The sequence below is a fragment of the Scyliorhinus canicula genome, chromosome 6, assembly GCF_902713615.1.
Source record: "Scyliorhinus canicula chromosome 6, sScyCan1.1, whole genome shotgun sequence".
Classification (NCBI taxonomy): Eukaryota; Metazoa; Chordata; class Chondrichthyes; order Carcharhiniformes; family Scyliorhinidae; genus Scyliorhinus; species Scyliorhinus canicula.
This window is the reverse complement of record NC_052151.1, coordinates 79,632,248-79,654,525: the sequence shown is the minus strand read 5'-3', so window position 1 is coordinate 79,654,525 and position 22,278 is coordinate 79,632,248. Positions and strand designations below refer to the sequence as shown.

The window sequence follows — 22,278 nt, the reverse complement described above, 5'->3', positions numbered from 1 at the left end:
AATCTCCAGTTAACTTCTCTTCTGCTGATAACAAACGCGAGTAGTCCAATGAACATTGAAGGCTTCAGACGTCTGCGGTAATTTACAACAGGGCCTTCATGCATTCTCTGTGACCAGCTCACCCAATGTTAGCTCATTCGTCTAAAATCCCAAGACACATATCAAATGGCACTTAGGAATTGTCCCATGATGTACTAACCCTAACAGCCCATGATACGTTTAGTCCAAATTATATATTCTTCACTACACCAAACTAAAACTATTCATGCAAGATCAATTTCCCTACACCCCTCCCCAGCCCTTGAGAAAATGGCAAAGTGCAGAATGGCAGCTACTCCATTACAGAGTACTGTGCATCATTTGGTAGAACTCATCCCATGCCAGTTTCGTAGATACCCAGCTCAACTCAACGGTGCACATCATCTGAGGTACTCTCTGATCAACTCAAATCCCCTGACTTCCAATTCTGATCAACATCACCCCCTCACATAAGGAGGGACATTGGAACAAGAATGCTCCTGGGAAATTTACATCAAGCCCACCTCTACACAAGGACCTCACCAATTTATCTGTTTGCTTCCCATCACACTAGCCTGTATGGCTAAGACCACCATTCCAAGGAGATAACAGCCCTTCTAAAGTCATGGATTGAATAACAGTTTGGAGGTAATCATATGTCTGCTCCCTGATAACAGAGACTGCAGCTCCCATGTTCACCTCCACTTTCAATGAATAACCGTTTACCAGCAGTTCCACGATTATTGGGACGACCTTGATTGTAATAATGTGGCTTAGTAGCATAGTCCGTTTCTGGTACTGGGTATACCTGCATGGTGTGGACCATACTGGCCTTGATTTTTTAAAACTGAACAGTATGCATCTTGCCTATTCCTATAACTTTGTCTTGGTTGTGCCCTTTGGCAGTGCTTGTAATAGTCTATCTTTTGCCATCCACAAACCTTCAAAGCATGTTCCCTAGTATTTTTGGAGGGGGGGATCATTGCATTTCCTTGGCTGCCAGGGTTGTGCTCCGATATTATAATTAATAATTTGACATTTTACTTGCAGTTGAGGAATGGTCAGTGTTACATGAGGCCCCTTCCCCTAGCCAGAAGATATTGCTGTCCGATTTGCAGCTCCTTTTTCTGCATTTTCCAGAGAAAGAGGTATTTTGATGGCTTGTTTAAAAACCCAGATTGAGTTCTGGCAAGACTTTTTTGGGGTTGTCAACTTGTTTATTCCGCATATCAATTTGTCTTGCAACCTTTTGTTCAGGGATGGTCCAAATTCACAATATTCTTCAATTTTCATAATCTGGTCAAAGATTCAGTGACAGGTTCCCCCAGGGTTCTCCCTGCTGTGTTGAAGCTATGTCTCTGGAGTATAACAGAGTGCTTCGGATCATAGTGTTTTTTTTTACCAAGTCTACTAACTCGTTAAAAGTCTTCGAGTCACGGACATCAAGAGAGGTCAGACATTTTATCCCTTTATGATCCCTTTCTGTTTTTCATCTCCATCGATATTCAGTAACACACACGCTCTGTGTATTGGGCCCAGTCTTCTCTGCTTGCATCGTAAGGTTCAAGTTTACCAAAGGAAGCATTTATTTTCTTACCAGAGAAGCTGCTTGCTCTCGACAATGAAGGTTGTTCAGAGAGAAAAAAAAACTTGTTTACTCCTCGTCGTCAATGTAATAATGTCGCCAAGACCAGTCTTCTGACACCATACCCATTTAGTTACATAATGGATAAGGTCGCAGCCATGACTTACATCACACAAGTTTCAATGCCTGGGGACCTACAGAATATTAGCCGTTAGAGCTGTGGGTTTTAAACCCTCGCTGTTTGTTTCCCATTGGGCGAGCCTCCGCCCACTCAATAGGAAAGTTCACACTCCGTGAGATCTATTGATGATCACCTTTATCCTTTTTGGCCACCATATCACTATAGATGTTCAAAATCATGAGGAAGTTGGACAGCGTAAATAGGGAGAAACTCTCCCGCTCATAAAAGGATCAAGAATGAGGGGATCTATTAAAAGTGATTAGCAAAAGAAGCAAATTTAGGTGAGAAAAAAACTTTTCACAACAAGTGGTTGGGTCTGGACTGCACAGCCTGAGAGTGTGGTGGAGGCAAATTCAATTGCGATGTTCAAAAGCAAATTAGATGATTATTTGAATAGAAACAATGTCCAGGGATATGGAAAATAACAGGCAGGAGAATGGCACTAAACCACGATCCTACAATGCTTGTTTACATGTAGAAAATAGGAGGAGGCCATTCGGCCCTTTAAGCCTGCTCTGTCATTTGTTATGATCATGGCTGATTATCAAGTTCAATACCCTGATCTCACCTTCACCATATACCACTTGATCCCTTTAGACCCAAGGGGCAGGATTCTCTGACCCCCCCCCCCCCCCCCCCGCCGGGTTGGTGAATCGCCGGGGGTCGGCGTGAATCTCGCCCCGCCGGCTGCCAAATTCTCCAGCCCCACAAATTGCCGTTGACGTGAATGGCGAGGACCGGCGCGACGGTATGAACCCCTGCTCAAATTCTCCCGGCCGGATGGGCCGAAGTCCCGCCGACGTGACCCGTAAATTAAACCACCTATTTAACGGCGTCAACCAGTTGTGATGGTTGACGCCGGCCAGGGCGGAGGTAGGTCTCAGCATGGGGTGACTTCAGAAGAAGTGACGGCGCGGCCGCAGTTGGTGGGGAGGGGGGTGTGTGTGTGTGTGTGTGTGTGGGTGGAGTGAAGGGGGCGAGTGGAGCGGGGGGTGAGCGGGGGCGAGTGGAGTGGGGGGGGTGAGTGGAGTGGGGGTGGAGCGTGTGGAGTGGGGGTGGAGCGTGTGGAGTGGGGGGTAGAGCGTGTGGAGTGGGGGGGTGGGCGTGTGGAGTGAGGGGGGGGTGGAGAGGAGAGGCCGGTGAGGGGGCAAAGTGCTGTGGTGGGGAGGAGAGGGGAGTGCTGGGGGAGGGGGGGGGCGAGTGCCGGGGAGGGGGCGGGCGAGGATGTTGTCCGCCGGCCAGGTGCCATTTTCCAACAGTCAAACAGTCGCGACCATGCAGCCCATGGCACCTGTCGGTGGGGGGGGGGGGGGGCGTTACGGGCAGTGATGACGTGTCGTCTATCCCTCCCCAACCCCCCACTCCCTGCGGGCTGGTATGTTTGCTCATCACCCAGCGATATTGGCCTCAATGGCGGGTGCCGCACTTCTACATGTTGCCCTGGGGGAGCTAGAGCAGGAGCGTGCCAGGGAGGCGGCGGAGACGCCCGATGAGGCCCCGTGTGTATCGGCCCCGCTCATCGTTCCAGGGCCTCACGGACGGGGCATGCAGGAGACTCCGGATGAGCCAGGAAACTGTCGCCTATATCTGCCACCTGATGGCACACCTGAAATCAAATGAATGAAAATCGCTTATTGTCACGAGTAGGCTTCAATGAAGTTACTGTGAAAAGCCCCTAGTCGCCACATTCCGGCGCCTGTCCGGGAAGGCTGGTACGGGAATCGAACCGTGCTACTGGCCTGCTTGGTCTGCTTTAAAAGCCAGCGATTTAGCCGAGTGAGCTAAACCAGCCCCTTGGCACCGCATAGCACTGGGGGAGGACACCCTCTCCCCGTGGCCCTGGATGGGTGGCGGGTGAAGGTGGTTGGTGGTGCGTGGGTGGGGGGGGTGGGGGGGGGGGAGGCCAGCACTGGAGTTGTCTGACATCTCGTAGGCATCAGTGCAGTGACAAGATGCCCTATATGCCATTGCAGACCGCTACATCCAGTTCCCTGTGCACCGGGCGAGCCAGGATGCCCGGGCAGCGGGCTTTGCTGCGGCGGCCAGGATGCCCATGGTCCAGGGCGCGATCGATGGGATGCACGTCGCCGTGCAGCCACCTGCAGATAACAGGGCCGTGTTCACCAATAGGAAGGAGACCTATTTCATGAACATCCAGGTGGTCTGTGACCACCGCATGATCCTGCTCATCTGCGCCCGATACCCGGGCAGTGTACATGACTTATTCGTACTGGCGCAATCTTTCATCCCCAGCATGTTTGAGGGACACACCCCCCCCACCCCCAGCTGAGGGGCTGGCTGCTGGGCGACAGGGGTTACCCGTTGTGGCTGATGATGCCTCTACGGAGGCCACAGACTGACCTGGAGAACCGCTACAACAATGCCCATGCAGCAACCAGGGGTGTAATAGGTGCTTTGGGCTGCTGTAAATGCGTTTCAGGTGCCTGGAACGCTCTGGAGGGGCCCTCCAGTACCCGCCAGATAGGGTCGGCCGCATCGTTGTGGTCTGCTGCATCCTGCACAACATAGCCCAGCAGAGGGGCGATGTGCTGCAGGCAGAGGAGGGGGAAGGTGAGGAGCAGCAAGACGAGGCGCAGTCTTTCCCAGATTAGGAGAATAGGGGCAATGGTCAGGAAAGATGAGCTGGACATGGACGTGAGGCTTCCCACTGTTACCGGCTGGGCCAGCGGGCAATGGACAGGCTGATAGCCGCCCGGTTCACTGACTGGAGAGCGGGGGTGGCGGGGGGGGGGGGGGGGGGGGGAGGAGTGGGAATCGCCGAGCATGGGCACAGACTGCACACCACGGCACCAGCCGACCACCCGCATCCTCCCCCCCTACCCGCGCACCACCAACCACCTTCACCCGCCACCCATCCACCTCCCCCACCCACCCACCAATCTCCCTCACCCCCCCACCCACCCACCACTAACCACCCTCACCCGACCCATATGCATACCACCAACCACCCTCACCCCACCCACATGCATACCACCCCTCCATTGCACATCCACCTGCGGCACAACGGGCCGGGCTCACACGGTCGCCGGTGGAAGGGTGTCTATTGCAGGCCATGGAGGATGATGACAAGCCGCTCTACAATGAGCTCTGGGCTCTACATCGTTGGACAATGTCTGACCCATGGCCACAGTATCACCCGCAACCCGGACCATCCCTGCATGCGGCCGTGACACTGCAGCGCACGGTCCCGTCCTCTGCCCCGGGGGATGGCGAGGGTGACCCGGGGGGAGGGGGGGCATACTCACCTGAGGCCGATGTTCTATCACCCATCACACACACACACACTGGCGCTCACCTCACAGCACACCCCTGCACGCATTGGACAGAGCACAAAGGCAGCTTCTGTAGGTGTGAAAGTGATTTTAATAACAAACAGTTCATACACGTGCCCTAGCCCCTATAACTCATTTGTGCCCTGCACCCGTGCCAACTTACTCAGTGTCTAATTGATTGGCCTTACGAGCCCATTGACTATGTCTAGGTGGTTCCCCAGATGGTACAACAGAACTGGAGGTGGACTCCTGTGATTCCTGCCCTGTGACTTGGGATCCCTTTGGCGGCCGTTTCCTGAGGCGGCCTGGCCGAGATGGGCCAGGCTGCGGCTCAGGCAACTGGGATGGCGATCTGCCAGCCTGTCCTTCCCGTTGCTCACCAGATGCATCTGGGACGGAATGGGGCGCGGGAGTTCCAGATATCGCGATGTTCCGGGACCTCCCCTACTGGGGGACCCGGAACAGGCCTCAGCACCTCCTCCTCCCCACTTGGAATGCCCGATGGCCCCTGGGCCTCTACATGGGTTGGGGATGCGAACGGACCGATCATCTGACGGCCTCCCGACACCTGGCGCTGCCAGTCCGGGAGGCCCACACTGGTACCAAAAAGTGTCTGCCAGTTTGCAGCCGTGGAGCTAAGGGAGTTGGCCATCCCTGTCTGTGTCTGGGCGATGCCGGCCAGCACCTGGGCAATGGCACCGATGCCCTCAGTATAGGCCTGCTAAGACTGGGCCACTGCCTGCAGAGACTGGGCCACTGCGATCTGCCGCTGGCTCTGGCTCATGGCTGCCTGTGAGAGGGCAGCCATATCCTAGGCCACAGACGCCGCCTGCACGGAAAGCCCCAGGCCTTGCATACTGCGACCCATGTCTGACACCGTCACCACCATTGCCTCTACCGCGGACGCCACCCTTGCGGTTTAATCCTGGGTGGCACGTATGACCGGCACCACTCCCTGCTCCTGCACGTGGGTGGACTCCTCCACCTTCGTCTGCAGCTGCCGCAAGCTGGCCATCACCCTCTTCGATTGTCCCTTGGTCCGTGACTGCATCGGGTCTATGGGTGGGGGTGGTAACTCCAGGAAACGTCTAGGCGGCAGATGGTTGCTCGTGCCGGGATGCCCTCTGACCTCCCGGCCCCTCGTCTGCTCCTGCCTCCACCTGCTGTACCGGGACGGCTGTGTTGTCCACACCAGTTAGTGTCCCACAAGCCTCATCGCGAAACTGCCCAACCGAGATGAATGTCTCTGCGATGGCACAGTGGCGTAGTGTCGTGCTCCTCATCCTACCCAAAATCCCCTTGAGTGGTGGTTCTTGTCCACCCGTCCCCTGTGTGTCAGTGTCCTGGGTCGGGGTGTCCTGGGTCAGCTGCAACGGGGTCTGTGGCTGTCTCCCTCGTCGCTGGGTGTGGCCCACCGGCGTTGCCGCACTTGCATGAGATGGGGGCGCCGTCTCCCGGGTGCTACGGATCTGTCCCTGGCTCGTGGCCGCCCTGGATCGTCCTGGGGATGTCATATGACTGATGGGCTGGGTCTGTCCCTGGCTCGTGGCCGCCCTGGATCGTACTGGGGGCGGTCAGCATCCGCAGGGACGGGTGCCTCGACGTTTGGTCCTGCAATACACAATACAGCATGTGTGGTTAGACACACAGACGGGGATCCGTGGCAAGGGGGATATGGGGGGGGGGGGCAGGCCTTGGGGGATCTCACAAGGTGGTGTGCCCCGACCTTTGCACCCGCAACGTCCTGGTCCTCGGGTCCGCCTGCAAGTTTCAGGGCCCTCTCTGGGGGGCGGGTGGGTGGCAGGAATAAAGGGCAACAGTGTTAGGCAGAGATGTACATGCGGACCAGCAGTAAGAAGTCTTACAACAGCAGGTTAAAGTCCAACAGTTTCAAACACTAGCTTTCGGAGCACTGCTCCTTCCTCAGGTGAATAAAGAAGTTTGTTCCAGAACCATATATATAGACAAATTCAAAGATGCCAGACAATGCTCAGAATGTGAGCATTTGCAGGTAATTGAATCTTTACAGATCCAGAGATAGGGGTAACCCCAGGTTAAAAAGGTGTGAATTGTCTCAAGCCAGGACAGTCAGTAGGATTTCGCAAGCCCAGGCCTGATGGGGGATGAATGTAATGCGACATGAATCCCAGTTCCCGGTTGAGGCTGTACTCATGTGTGCGGAACTTGGCTATAAGTTTCTGCTCAACTATTCTGCGTTGTCGCCTTGGAGAACGTTTACAGATCAGAGGCTGAATGGCCTTGACTGCTGAAGTGTTCCCCGACTGGAAGTGAACATTCCTGCCTGGTGATTGTCGCGCAATGTCCGTTCATTCGTCGTCGCAGCGTCTGCATGGTCTCGCCAATGTACCAATATATTGCCCCAGTTTTTCCTACATGCGCAGTATATTATCCCGGTAGCTCCAAATATAACCCCACAGTACCTCCAAATATAACCCCACAGTACCTCCAAATGTAACCCCACAGTACCTCCAAGTATAATCCCACAGTACCTCCAAACACACCCCACAGTACTTCCAAATATAATCCCACAGTACCTCCAAATAATCCCTACAGTATTTTGATAACTACAATTGTTCTGCTTTTCTATCTCAAGATTTGGAACACCGAGTCGGTCCACACGGCCAATCGGAATGTTGGCCCATCATAACACAGAGAACAGCCAATCAAAATGCAGAGCGAACGGCCAATCAGAGCAGCGGGAGGTTGTGCCGGTGACGCAGCAGCGCAATGTGTTGACGTGTGGTTGTGACCCAGCTGGCAGCCCGAGTGTAGGCCGCAGTCATGGCCACAGACTGGGAGGAAATCAGGCGCTTGGCAGCCGATTTCCAGAGAGCGCAGTTCGCAAGCACCGTGCAGAGGTACCGCTGTGCATCTTCCATTCGTCCCCCACTCCTGATTGTACCTGTTTTCCAGGTTAACCCCTCGCCAGTACCCGGAGACTCCCTGTCGGCACGGAATGACCAGCGCTCCCTTTCCAGAATTAAACTGGGCCTGAACACCTCCCTCTCTCGGAAGGGGATGCGTGATTGTTTTTAGGCCTCGGCGACACTTCTGCTGTGTGTGTGAAGTTTGTTTTCTTAGTTATAACGCACGGCCTGTCGTTGTTTATGTCTATTGACCAGTGTGGAAAGTTAAACGCGACTGCAGCATTTACAATTCGCACAAACATTTCCATTGACAGATGGCACAGAGCATTCAGCTTGTCATTTTGTATTAGCAAACCTTGCAAATGGAGAAAAAATAGAAATTTAGCTTAAATTATTTTGGAGGTTGTGGCTGCAACCATATGTTTGGAGAAGTTGCAGTATTTAAAAGTTCTTGGGTACACTAACAGCAGTTTGTGTTTATGTAGGGGCTTTAATATAAGAACGTGTCCTAACCTGAAGGACTTCGGGAGCATGACGAAAAGCAATATGATACACGTCAGAAAAGGATTTTAAGTGACTTCAAGGAGGATAATGAGATGGAGAAGCGGTTAGGTGGAAGGAGCTGAGCAATTTTAAATTGAGGATGCTCAAGAGTTTGTAATTAAGGATTGTGTAACTGACAAAGATCATAAAAAGAGGTGAATGGGTAGAAGAATTTTAAAACAAGGATAAGAACTTTAAAATCAAGATATTGCTTAACAGGAGTGGGTGTGAAGCAAGGGGGTGATAGATGAATGGAACGTGGTGTGATTAAGGCTCTGGGCCGCAGAGTTTTGAATTACTCCAAATTTATAGTAGACTAGTCTAGAGGTAACAAAGACATAGGTTTCAGTAACACAAATTGAGGCAGAGTAGAAATGGGCAATCTTACCAATGGAGCAGGGGTTGGAAGCTCATCTTGGGATCAGATACAATACCAAGGCTGTGAATGGCCTTGTTCAACATCAGAGAGGGATGAAATTGGTGGCAAGGAGCAGTATTTGTTTTGGGGATTGAAGACAATGGCTTCAGACTTCCAGTATTCAATTGGAGGAAATGTCTGATCATACAGATCCTGAGCAAGCAGTCTGTGATTTTTTTTAAAGTGGAGGACTTGAGAGAGAGTAGAGGGTGACGTAGAGTTGGGTGTCTTCAGTATATATGTGTAAACAGCTGTGTTTATAATGCATTGATGTCAAACCTCACTTAAGCTTGCAATTTACAACTCTGTCTTTGGATCTGGAATATGTCCAACTGTCTAAGCCTGAGCTACAAAGTAAATCAAATTCAGCATTTTAGATTGTGATCTGAGTTCTCTCCATGGTCACAACTGGGAAAGATGGATCCAAAAGTCCCTCATTATTGGTACACATTTTACCGACTTCAAGTTATTCTTGCGTACCTTACCAATCTAATTAGACAAGACTGGAATTTAAAATGAAAATAAATGTGGTTAACAAATCAGATCCCAAGGAAAACTCTTAACAGATAATTTATAGAATCACTACAGTGCAGAAGAAGGCCATTTGGCCCATCAAGTCTGTACCGACTCTCCAAAAGAGCACCCTATCTACATCCATTCCCCTGTAACCATACAGCTCCAACTAACCTTTGGAAGCTTGGGGCAATTTAGCATGGCCAATCCACCTAACCTGCACATCTTTGGACTGTGGGATGAAACCGGAGCACTCAGACAAAACCCACGCAGATAGCGGGAGTATGTAAAAACTCCACACAGACGGTCATCCAAGGCTGGAATCGAGCTCAGGTCCCTGGTGCTGTGCGGCAGCAATACTAACGACTGTGCCTTTTCTTTAATTCAAAACCTTTCAATTTCAGCTCTTTCAACCATCATGCATGCACAGGATGGACAGACAGAAATATAACAGTAGGACAGTAGGCCATTTAGCCTTAAACCATTGTTTAACTACAATTTATCAATCTCACATTTACAATTTAACAGTTGATCTCGCATCAGTTGTCATTTACGGATATAACACCATTTATATGTAGAAGTGCTCATTAACTTACCTCCTGAACGACCGCTCTCATAATGTTTAGGCTGTGTCCCTTAGCCCTAAGCTTTTTTCTCCAAATTGAATATGAAGAAACTCTCAACTTTCTTCAATTCTTGAAAACTTGTAACAAATCTCCCCTTAACCATCAAAATTTCACAAACACTAGTTTGTGTAATCTTTCCTCTAATTTAACTCTTAGGGCCCGGATGTCATTCTGGTAAATTTACTCTGCACTCCTTCCAAAGTCAGTGTACTATACAGGATTATTGTGGGACACTACTGGTCACATCCTGCTAATTTGAATACCACCTCTTTATCTCTACTCTATTCCCTGCCCTCAGCCAATTTCCAAACTTGCTCATCATTTGACTTCAAATCCGTGAGTTCCATCTTGGCTAACAATCATTAGAGATTGGACTTGACCAGATGCTTTCAGGAAGTCCATCTAAAATACTTTAGTCCCCTTTTTATATAAAAAAAGTAAGGCTTGTTGGATTGGATTTGGGTTTATTGTCACATGTACCGAGGTACAGTGAAAAGTATTGTTCTGCATACATTCCAGACAGATCATTCCATACATTTAAAAAAAACATACTTAAATACACAATGTAAAGACAGACACCTACATCGGTTGAAGCATATGGAGTGTAGCATTAGTCAATAGAGAAGATGCATGGAGAGATCAGTTCGGTCCATTAGAGGGTCATTCAGGAGCCTGGTAACGGGAGGGGGAGGGGGGGGGGAGAAGAAGCTGCTTTTGAATCTGTTAATGCGTGTTCTCAGACTCTTGGAAGAGAGAATAACCTGTGTGGGAAGGGTCTTTGATTCTGTTGCCCACTTTCCCGAGGCATTGGGATGTGTCGACAGTCAATGGATGGGAGGTGGTTTTGTGTGATGGACTGGGCTGCATTCACAACTCTCTGTAGTTTCCATTTGAAATGGAACGATCATAACCTACCCTTTGCAAATCCAAGTTGACATGTTCTGATCAGCAAAAAATTTTCAAGATGTTTAGTCACCCAACTGGAATCAAAGAGTTCAGTAATTTCATGACAGCAGATGTGAAATTAACTGATTCTGGTTTCCATCTCCCATCTTTCTCAAAGAGCAGAGTGACATGTGCAGTTTACAATCTAATAAACAGTTTTTGAATCAAGAGAACTTTGTAAGTTTGTAGTTGGTTCTTCAGCAACGCTCCAGCCACTTCCTTGGAGGACCATTTGGACCTGTACTGACTCATACAAGCACCGTTGCAACATGCAACAAGAGTTGAGTGTATAACCAGCTTCATTTTTATTAATTCAAGGGATATGGGCTTCACTGGCGAGCCCAGAATTTAATGCCCATCCCTCATTGCCCTTGAGAGGTGATGGTGAGCTGCCACCTTGAATCTCTGTACATATTGTGCAGGTACACCCACAGTGCTGTTGGGGAGGGAGCTCCAGGATCTTGGCCCAGTGACAGTGAACGAACAGCGATATATTTCCCCAAGTCAGGATGATGAGTGGTTAGAAGTGAAATTTCAGATGATGGTATTCCCATTTATCTGCTGCCCTTGCCTTTCTAGATGGCAGCACTTGTGGGTTTAGAAAGTACTGTCTGCATCTTGCAGGTCAATAAAGACTGCTGCTACAGGGCTTTGGTGGTGGAGAGATTGAATGTTTGTGCAGGGGTTGCCAATCAACAGGCTGCTTTGTCCTGGATGGTGTTAAGCATCTGAGTATTGTTGGAACTGTACTCATTCAGGCAAGTAGGGAATATTCCATCACATTCCTGATTTGTGCCTTGTTGATGGTGGTCAGTCTTTGGGAGTCAGGAGGTAAGTTACTTGCCACTGGATCCCTAGCCTCTGATCTGCAATTGCTGCCTCAGTATTTATATGGCTGGTCCAGTTCATTTTCTAGTCAATGATAACCCACAGAATGTTTGATAGTAGGGGATTATGCAATGATAATGCCATTCAATGTCAAGTACATTTCTTGTTAAATGATGGTTTGTTGATAATATCCCATCCAAGTGAAGAGCTTGCCGAATAGAAGAAAAGAAAATCATGGCAGGTTGTGAAAATTGTAGTTATACTGTAGTGATACTTTTCAGCAAAGTTCCACAATCCTTTAAGTCATGTAATTGTGCCAGGTTACATATGTCTTGGCATGTGAATACGGAGGAAAATTCCGGCAACCATTTCAAATGGAAACAAACAAAATCTCATGAAAAGTTGTAACATAATTCTGGTGACAAAATATATCTTTTTAAGAATACCTATGCTAAATTATGGAAGTTGTGTGGCATCCTTAACATTTATTTCAGGGCTTACTGATACAAACCATAGCCCTATTTATTTTATGGTTGCCATAGCTAAATTCTATATGTTTCATAAACATACTCTTGAGAACTGTGTGTAATTACACGGCATATACTTGATTCTTGTATTTCACATTTTATTTCTGCAGGTTGTCTGAACGAAATTGTATTGAAATTGTTGCTAAATTGATAGCAGAGAAACAACTGGATGTGGTACACACACTGGATGGAAAGGAGTACATCACTCCTGCTCAAATTGCCAGGGAGATACGAGATGAACTATATGTTAATGGAGGTGAGTGTTGGATACAAACTTGACCCGAGTTGACCTTAAAAGAGATTGTGTAAGATCTACATGAAGTTAAGTGTAAAAACTACAATTGGGTTGGCCATAAAACCCTGGTTATTTTATTACCAGTCTTAAGCTTGTTGGGCATTGTTAAAACAAAAAAGAATTTGAAAGCATTTAGCAAAATTGCTGATTATTGATGAAGCTATTTGTATTATTAAATGTGTTACATTTGCTCTGTTCCATTGAGGACATCTTTGTCAATCTGCATTTAATAGGAAGTTCCCCTGAAAATGAATCCACATTTTACTGCAATATACAAGATAGGAAATTCAATGTTGAAAACCTTGCCTTCGCATTACTCCCGTCTCACAATATTTACTGTTGTAGGAGGTGTCCTCCAGTGTACTTTTAATGTATTTTCATGGTGTGGGTGTCACTGGCTAGGCCAGCATTTATTGCCCATCCCTAATTACTCTTGAGAAGATAGCGGTGAGCTGCCTTCTCCAACTACTGCATTCCATGTGGTGCAGGTATACCCACTGTGCTGTTTGGGAGGGAGTTCCAGAATTTTGGTCCAGTGACAGTGAAGGAATGGTTATTGCCTGGCACTTGTGTGGTACAAATGTTACTTACCACTTGTCAGCCCAAACTTGGATATTGTCCGGGTCTTGCTGCATTTTGATATGGGCTGTCCATATCTTTCCATTTCCCAAATCATTGCTCTCTAATTTTTTTTTGCCATTTTTCTTCTCAGTAATTAATATTTCTTTGATCCAGTGTCATAATTCAGAAAATTAGATATTTTGTAATAACTACCATAAATACTGATTGAATTGTCATTTCTGTATTTTATTACCTTCGTTAAAATACATTGACCAGAAACTGAACTGGGCAAGTGCATAAATACCGTGGATACCAGCGCAGGTCAAATGCTAGGAATTCTGAGGCGAGTTACTTGCCTCCTGACCCGCCCCCAAAGCCTGTTCACCATCTACAAGGCACAAGTTAGGAGTGTAATGGAATACTCTCCACTTGCCTGGATGAATGCAATTCCAACAACACTTGAGGAACTCGCCACCACCCAGGATGAAGCAGCCCGCTTGATTGCTACACCTTCCACAAACATTCAATCCCTCCACCACCGACCAACAGTGGCAGCCATGTGTACCGTCTACAAGATGCACTGCAGTAACTCACCAAGGTTCCTTCGACAGCACCTTCCAAACCCATGATCACTGCCATCTAGAAGGACAAGCGCATTGATACCAGGGAATCCCACCACCTGGAGGTTCCCCTCCAAGTCACTAATCACCCCGACTTGGAAATATATCGCTGTTCCTTCACTGGCGCTGGGTCAAAATCCGAAACTCCCTCCCTAACAGCACAGTGGGTGTACCTGCACCTCAGGGACTGCTGGTATTCAAGAAGGCAACTCACCACCACCTTCTGAAGGGCATTTAGGGATGGGCAATAAATGGACATAGTCAGAGACGGCCACGTCCCATAAATTAATTTTTAAAACTTTTACATGAAGGTCACAGTCCTTTGCTTGAACTTGATATTTTTGTCCTGAACTAAGAATTGAATTTAGGATGTACCAGCACTGCATATGGAATATTTTCTATAGTTAGTTTCTAGCAATTTATGCATAGTTATTTTTCAAAATTATATATTTTTTAAAAAGAAAAGCTAGCGGACAGATTTCAAAAGTTATGCCTGGATAAATATTTTTTAAAGACTGAGTTGAGCTTATTTTAATAGCTTTTATGGCACAGTTATAAATTCCCCATATAGATACTTCCTTTATATTTCAGGGAGGATAAATATCGTGGATCTGCAGCATGTGAGTATGTTTATTAGGAACATTTTTATTAAGTTTTATATCTACTTTTGACTGCTTGAAGGATACAAACATTAGTATGGTAACATCAAAATACAATCTTAAAAATAATGTTGATTATTAGTAATTGAAACATTGCTGCACTGTGAAACACGCCTGTTTTACAGTTCAGATGGACCCTAAATGTGATATAAAATCTTTAAAAGGTCTTGATTCCCTGGTTCTGTCTTCAGTAACCAAAAGCTGGGGATACTTTCGAACCAGGACCTTCACCTGAAAACTTCAGTGCCTAAGGAAATTTAAGGGTGAACTCACAATATCCCATGTAAGAGCACTAGTTACTAATAGGTTTGTAAATAGTCGCTACACTTCTTGTAATTCACTTATGTTTTTCAAAGGGATTATGCACCAAAGGTTATCTCTGCAATTTTCTATGGCAAGTGATAGCTAACACGCATTTCAGTAAATACTTAGAAGGGCAAAACTGAATAAATGTTAAATGATTGCATATTATTTCATGTAAACAAATCTACAAACCTTTTCCATTCAAATGATGCAATTTCCCCCAAATACTTGTGTTTTATTCTTCATTGATTTGTACAGTCCAAAACTAAAAATCTTAAAAGAATTTTTTTTAAAACATTTTCTCAGATTCTTAATGTGGATCTAACTCACATTGAGAGCAAAGCAAGTGATATTGTCAAATCAGACCGAAGTATCCAGCTTGTTTTGGGCCAGCTGATTGATGAGTAAGTATTGGCAATCTCTTAATTCTAGTCGGCATTTTCTTTTTCCAAAAACAATCTGAGGATTTTCGTCAAGTAAAAGTGATGGTGATAGGATTTCAAAATTATAGCGACCTCTGCTTCTTTCGTTTGAAATCTAGACTCTCAAGTTCTTAAGCCTTCCAGATACCCATTTCCTTCATATTGCACACTGTCTCCTTTACCTGCCGGAAACGCCCTCCCATCCCACCTTCCCAGTTTTCTTCAAATTAATTTTGTCACCAAGCCTACTTCCTCATCATCCCCACTGTTAATTATGAGCCATTGACGTGCCTCTACTACGCATCTGCAAGTTCTCTTACTGAACTCCTGGGGTACATCAGCTCCCAATTATACTCGCACCTTTTTACCTCTCCCTCCTGAAAACTATCCAGTTGGATGCCAACTTGTTCAGCATACTTAGAATGTACCCATAGCATTCCATTCACATGTGACCATTGTTTGTTGTTCATTCTTGCCCTTCCTGTCAGCTTCAGCACTTGTCCTCTATAAATAGCTCCCCTCTACTGTCTGTATTCAAGACACTGCTCTTGTAGCTCAATTTGTTTCAACAAAGGTGCCTCATCTCTTCCAGTGCCAACCCGTCCCAATCATGCATGGTCAGTTACTGCAAACAATTTGTATGGTGGCATAGGAAAGGTATTTCCAATAGTTAAAGGAGAAAATATATATGCATGCTGGGTTAATAATGGAGAGTCTAATTATTTATTTGGACAGTAATGTGAATTTGATGAACCTTTTGAAGGGGGAAAACTAAATAAAGCAAGTGAGGGGTTCAAGAAAGGAATTTGAGAAGGATGGTCCAGCCACATGAAAGCACAACTGCCAGTGGGAGAGGCAAAGATGGGCAGATTGACAAGAGGGAGAGTCAGAGAACAAAATCTGGGAAACCAGATGCTTGTGTGATTGGAGGAGGCTGCAGAAAGATGCCAAGGCCATCATGGGATTCAAACAGAAGGATGTCAATTTTTAAAACGTTTGGCATTGGCAATGGGAGCCGATGTTCATCAGCACAGGCAAGGTGATGGGTAAGTGGGACTTGATGTGAAATTAGGTAAGAGCAGTAAAATATTGGATTAGCTTAAATGGATCAATGGGTGGCTTATCTGGGCGTGTTGTTTGATTAGCAGATGGGCAATGGAAAAGGTAGAAATGGATAATGTTAAGGAGATAGAAGTCAAAAGTATTTAAGATGTGCACTTCCGGTGGCGGCTGTGAAGGAGTAAGTCGCACATTTGGTGGCTCCCGCTCAGGTTGGGCTTTTGGACCTTTTCCCCTGATTTTTCTTTACCGGACTTGATTTGAAAAATCGATGATAGAGACAATTTTGTACTAGATTCCCACATCGGTGCATGGAGAGGAGGACTAGAAGTGCTCGCAAAGGCAGAAACAGACGGACAGAGAAGGCTTGGGCTCAAGCTGCAAGGGGAGAAAGCATGCTAGATGACCGGACCTCTGGATTGTTGACCCAGGGTCAACCGAGCAGCTGATGCAAGTTATCGAGGAGGGCTTCGCCAAGCAGAAGCGGGTCTGTTTGGAACCGATTAAAGAGTCAATTGCGCGACTGGAACTTTAGATGCCCAAGATCGGGCGATCCAGAAAGTAGAGAAGCTGCTGGCTGACCCGGAGGAACATTAAACTGCGGTGGAGCTGGAGGTGGGGATGCTGAGAGACCAGCAGAAAAGGCTCCTGGAGAAGGTGGAGGACCTAGGGAATAGGTCCCACCGGCAGAACTTGAGGATCGTTGGGCTTCCGGAGGGTTCCAAAGGAGCAGACACTGGGACATAACGTAGCGGACATGTTCGAGAAGCTGCTGGGAGATGGGGCATTCTCCCGACCCTTGAAGGTGGACAGGGCTCGCAGAGCGTTCGCGAGGAAGCCGCAAATGTGAGACCCCTCCTCTCCCCCGAGGGTAATGGTGGTGAGATTCCACAGGTATTTGGATCAGGAGCGTATTTTACAGTGGGCCAAGCAAACACGGAGCTGTAAATGGGAGAACAGTATCCTGTGGATCTATCAGGACCTGAGTGCGGAGGTGACCAGGAGAAGAGCGGGGTTTAACTAGATCAGGTCGATCCTTTAAAAGGAAACGGTGAAGTTCGGACTGCTGTATCTGGCCCGTCTCTGGGTCACGTACGGGGAGCAACATTTTAATTTTGAGTCACCTGAGGAAGCGCTGGACTTCTTGAAAGGGAAAGGACTGGTGGCAGACTGAGAACTTTTGAACTTTGCTGCAACATTCATGTTTTAAAAAGTTTTTTGTTTTGTGGACGCTATTTTTAATGCCTTCTGTATTGGTTTGGAGCCAGTTGCAGAGCTGAGTAAGTTAAAGCTTACATTTACACTGTTGGGGGATGAACGTGTGTTTGTTTAGATGCTGGATCTCTTGCTTGATCTTTTCTTTGTTTAGCATTTTATTTTCTGTCGGGCAATTGTGGTGGGATTGTTTGTCATTTGAATATGTGTCTATGATCAAGGGGGAGGGTGGGGAGGTAAAAATAGGTGGGGGAATGTCTGGCGCCAGGGTTGGGGGCCACCAAGCTAGCTGGACGGGCTAGCTCACAGAAGCATAGTTTGGGGGGGGGGGGGGGGGGGGGGTGAGCAAATAGAGATAGATAGAGAAATACAGCACAGAACAGGCCCTTCAGCCCACGATGTTGCGCCGAACTTTTGTCCTAGGTTAATCATAGAATTTTGGACAATTTTTCATGGCCAATCCACCAACCTGCACATCTTTGGACTGTGGGAGGAAACCGGAGTACCCGGAGGAAACCCACGCAGTCACGGGGAGGATGTGCAGACTCCACACAGACAGCGACCCAAGTCGAAATCGAACTTGGGACCCTGGAGCTGTGAAGCAATTGTGCTATCCACAATGCTACCGTGCTGCCCTTAAGAAGTTAACCTACACTCCATTATTCTACCCTAATCCATGTACCTATCCAATAGCCGCTTGAAGGTCCCTAACTTTTCCGACTCAACTACTTCCACAGGCAGTGCATTCCATGCCCCCACTACTCTCTGGGTAAAGAACCTACCTCTGACATCCCCTCTATATCTTCCACCATTTATCTTAAATTTATGTCCCCTTGTAATGGTGTGTTCCACCCGGGGAAAAAGTCTCTGACTGTCTACTCTATCTATTCCCCTAATCATCTTATAAACCTCTATCAAGTCGCCCCTCATCCTTCTCCGTTCTAATGAGAAAAGGCCTAGCACCCTCAACCTTTCCTCGTATGACCTACTCTCCATTCCAGGCAACATCCTGGTAAATCTCCTTTGCACCTTTTCCAAAGCTTCCACATCCTTCCTAAAATGAGGTGACCAGAACTGCACACAGTACTCCAAATGTGGCCTGACCAAGGTTTTGTACAGCTGCATCATCACCTCACGGCTCTTAAATTCAATCCCTCTGCTAATGAACGCTAACACACCATAGGCCTTCTTCACAGCTCTATCCACTTGAGTGGCAACTTTCAAAGATCTATGAACATAGACCCCAAGATCTCTCTGCTCCTCCACATTGCCAAGAACCCTACCGTTAACCCTGTATTCCGCATTCATATTTGTCCTTCCAAAATGGACAACCTCACACTTGTCAGGGTTAAACTCCATCTGCCACTTCTCAGCCCAGCTCTGCATTCTATCTATGTCTCTTTGAAACCGACAACAGCCCTCCTCACTATCCACAACTCCACCAATCTTCGTATCATCTGCAAATTTACTGACCCACCCTTCAACTCCCTCATCCAAGTCGTTAATGAAAATCGCAAACAGCAGAGGACCCAGAACTGATCCCTGCGGTACGCCACTGATAACTGGGCTCCAGGCTGAATATTTGCCATCCACCACCACTCTCTGTCTTCTATCGGTTAGCCAGTTTGTTATCCAACTGGCCAAATTTCCCCCTATCCCATGCCTCCTTACTTTCTGCATAAGCCTACCATGGGGAACCTTATCAAATGCCTTACTAAAATCCATGTACACTACATCCACTGCTTTACCTTCATCCACATGCTTGGTAACCTCCTCAAAGAAGTCAATAAGACTTGTAAGGCAAGACCTACCCCTCACAAATCCGTGCTGACTATCCCTAATCAAGCAATGCCTTTCCAGATGCTCAGAAATCCTATCCCTTAGAACCCTTTCCATTACTTTGCCTACCACCGAAGTAAGACTAACTGGCCTGTAATTCCCAGGGTTATCCCTATTCCCTTTTTTGAACAGGGGCACGACATTCGCCACTCTTCAATCCTCTGGTACCACCCCTGTTGACAGCGAGGACGAAAAGATCATTGCCAACGGCTCTGCAATTTCATTTCTTGATTCCCATAGAATCCTTGGATATATCCCGTCAGGCCCGGGGGACTTGTCTATCCTCAAGTTTTTCAAAATGCGCAACACATCTTCCTTCCTGACAAGTATCTCCTCAAGCTTATCAGTCTGCTTCACGCTGTCCTCTCCAACAATATGGCCCCTCTCGTTTGTAAATACTGAAGAAAAATACTTGTTCAAGACCTCTCCTATCTCTTCAGACTCAATACACAATCTCCCGCTACTGTCCTTAATCGGATCTACCCTCGCTCTAGTCATTCTCATATTTCTCACATATGTGTAAAAGGCCTTGGGGTTTTCCTTGATCCTACCCGCCAAAGATTTTTCATGCCCTCTCTTAGCTCTCCTAATCCCTTTCTTCAGTTCCCTCCTGGCTATCTTGTATCCCTCCAGCGCCCTGTCTGAACCTTGTTTCTTCAGCCTTACATAAGTCTCCTTCTTCCTCTTAACAAGACGTTCAACCTCTCTTGTCAACCATGGTTCCCTCACTTGACCATCTCTTCCCTGCCTGACAGGGACATACATATCAAAGACACGCAGTACCTGTTCCTTGAACAAGTTCCACATTTCACTTGTGTCCTTCCCTGACAGCCTATGTTCCCAACTTCTGCACTTCAATTCTTGTCTGACAGCATTGTATTTACCCTTCCCCAATTATAAACCTTGCCCTGTTGCACGCATCTACCCCTCTCCATAACTAAAGTGAAAGTCACAGAATTGTGGTCACTACCTCCAAAATGCTCCCCCACTAACAAATCTATCACCTGCCCTGGTTCATTACCAAGTACTAAATCCAATATGGCCTCCCCTCTGGTCGGACAATCTACATACTGTGTTAGAAAAGCTTCCTGGACACACTGCACAAACACTACCCCATCCAAACTATTTGATCTAAAGAGTTTCCACTCAATGTTTGGGAAGTTGAAGTCACCCATGACTACTACCCTGTGACTTCTGCACCTTTCCAAAATCTGTTTCCCAATCTGTTCCTCCACATCTCTGCTGCTATTGGGGGGCCTATAGAAAACTCCCAACAAGGTGACTGCTCCTTTCCTATTTCTGACTTCAACCCATATTACCTCAGTAGGCAGATCCCCCTCGAACTGCCTTTCTGCAGCTGTTAATCTCTAATTAACAATGCCACCCCCCCCCCCCCACCTCTTTTACCATCCTCCCTAATCTTGTTGAAACATCTATTACCAGTGACCTCCAACAACCATTTCTGCCCCTCTTCTATCCAAGTTTCCATGATGGCCACCACATCGTAGTCCCAAGTACCGATCCATGCCTTACGTTCACCCACCTTATTCCTGATGCTTCTTGCATTAAAGTATACACACTTCAACCCATCTCCTTGCCTGCAAGTACTCTCCTTTGTCAGTGTTACCTTCCCCACCGCATCACTATGTGCTTTGGCGTCCTGACTATCGTCTTCCTTAGTTGCTGGACTACAGATCCGGTTCCCATTCCCCTGCCAAATTAGGGAGATGTTAGGCTTATCAGAGGGGTCAATTTACATTGTGCTGCTACTAGGGGGGGAGGGGGTGAAAATGTTCTGCTGACGAGGGAGGGACTGTTGCTGAGGGACAGAGAGGAGGTCGGGGGCGGAGGCTGCCTGGGGGCGGGCCGGTGGAGGTGCTAGGTACGGGCTGGAGACTGGCCCAAGAAAGGTGATGGCTGATCGGCGAAACGGGTTGGGGGGGGGGGGGGGGGGGGGGGGGGTTGATGAGCCCCCCAACTAGGCTGATCACCTGGAATGTACGAGGGCTAAATGGGCCGGTCAAGAGGGCATGTGTTCGCGCATTTGGGAGGACTGAAGGCAGACGCGGTAATGTTGCAGGCGACACACCTTAGAGTAGCTGACCAGATTAGATTCAGGGAATGTTGGGTCGGATATGTCTTTCACTCGGGACTAGACTCGAAGACTAGAGGAGTCGCGATCCTGATCAATAAGCAGGTGGTGTTTGAGGCAGGAAGAATAGTCTTGGATGTGGGAGGCAGGTACATTATTGTCAGTGGGAAATTGGAGGGGGTGCAGGTGGTACTAGTAGATATGTATGCACCAAATTGGGATGATGTGGAGTTTAGAAAGAGGATGCTGGGGAAGATACCGGACCTGGATTTGCATAAGTTGGTCATGGGAGGGGACTTCAACACAGTTATTGACCCTGGTTTAGACCGGTCAAGATCAAAAACGGGCAGCAATGGCAAAGGAACTAAAAGGGTTCATGGAGCAGATGGGGGGGGGGTGTGGACCCATGGAGATTTGGGCAGCCGAGGGTGAAGGCGTTTTCCTTCTACTCACACGTGCATAAAGTGTACTCCCGGACTGATTTCTTTATTCTAAGCAGGGCTTTACTGACGGGGATGGTGGACACGGGGTACTCAGTGATCTCAGACCATGCCCTGCACTGTGTTGACCTACAGGTTAGTAAAGACAGTAACCAACGCCTGCACTGGAGGTTGGACATGGGTCTTTTAGCTGACGAAGAGGTGTTTGTGCGGCTGAGGAAATGTATTCAGAACTACTTGGAAGTCAACAACACGGGGGAAATTTTGGCAGCGGTGGTCTGGGAAGCATTGAAGGCGGAGGTTAGAGGGGAGCTGATACAGGCCCACAGGGAGAAGGTAGACAGGGCAGAGACGGACCGACTGGTAAAGGAGGTATTACAGGTCGACAGGAGGTATGCGGAGACCCCA

General features: G+C 47.7%; 1 protein-coding gene across 2 annotated transcripts in view; it reads left to right on the top strand.

The window, feature by feature from the left end:
* The first annotated feature begins 7,786 nt into the window (after positions 1-7,786).
* Positions 7,787-22,278, top strand: part of ufl1 (UFM1-specific ligase 1) — an 87,557-nt gene continuing 73,065 nt past the window's right edge. For both annotated transcript variants that reach the window (XM_038799552.1, XM_038799553.1), the window contains exons 1-4: positions 7,787-7,956; positions 12,476-12,621; positions 14,433-14,461; positions 15,110-15,207. In XM_038799552.1, coding sequence (XP_038655480.1) covers positions 7,880-7,956; positions 12,476-12,621; positions 14,433-14,461; positions 15,110-15,207 — 350 coding nt within the window. In that variant the 5' untranslated portion in view covers positions 7,787-7,879. The remainder of the gene's footprint in view (positions 7,957-12,475; positions 12,622-14,432; positions 14,462-15,109; positions 15,208-22,278) is intronic.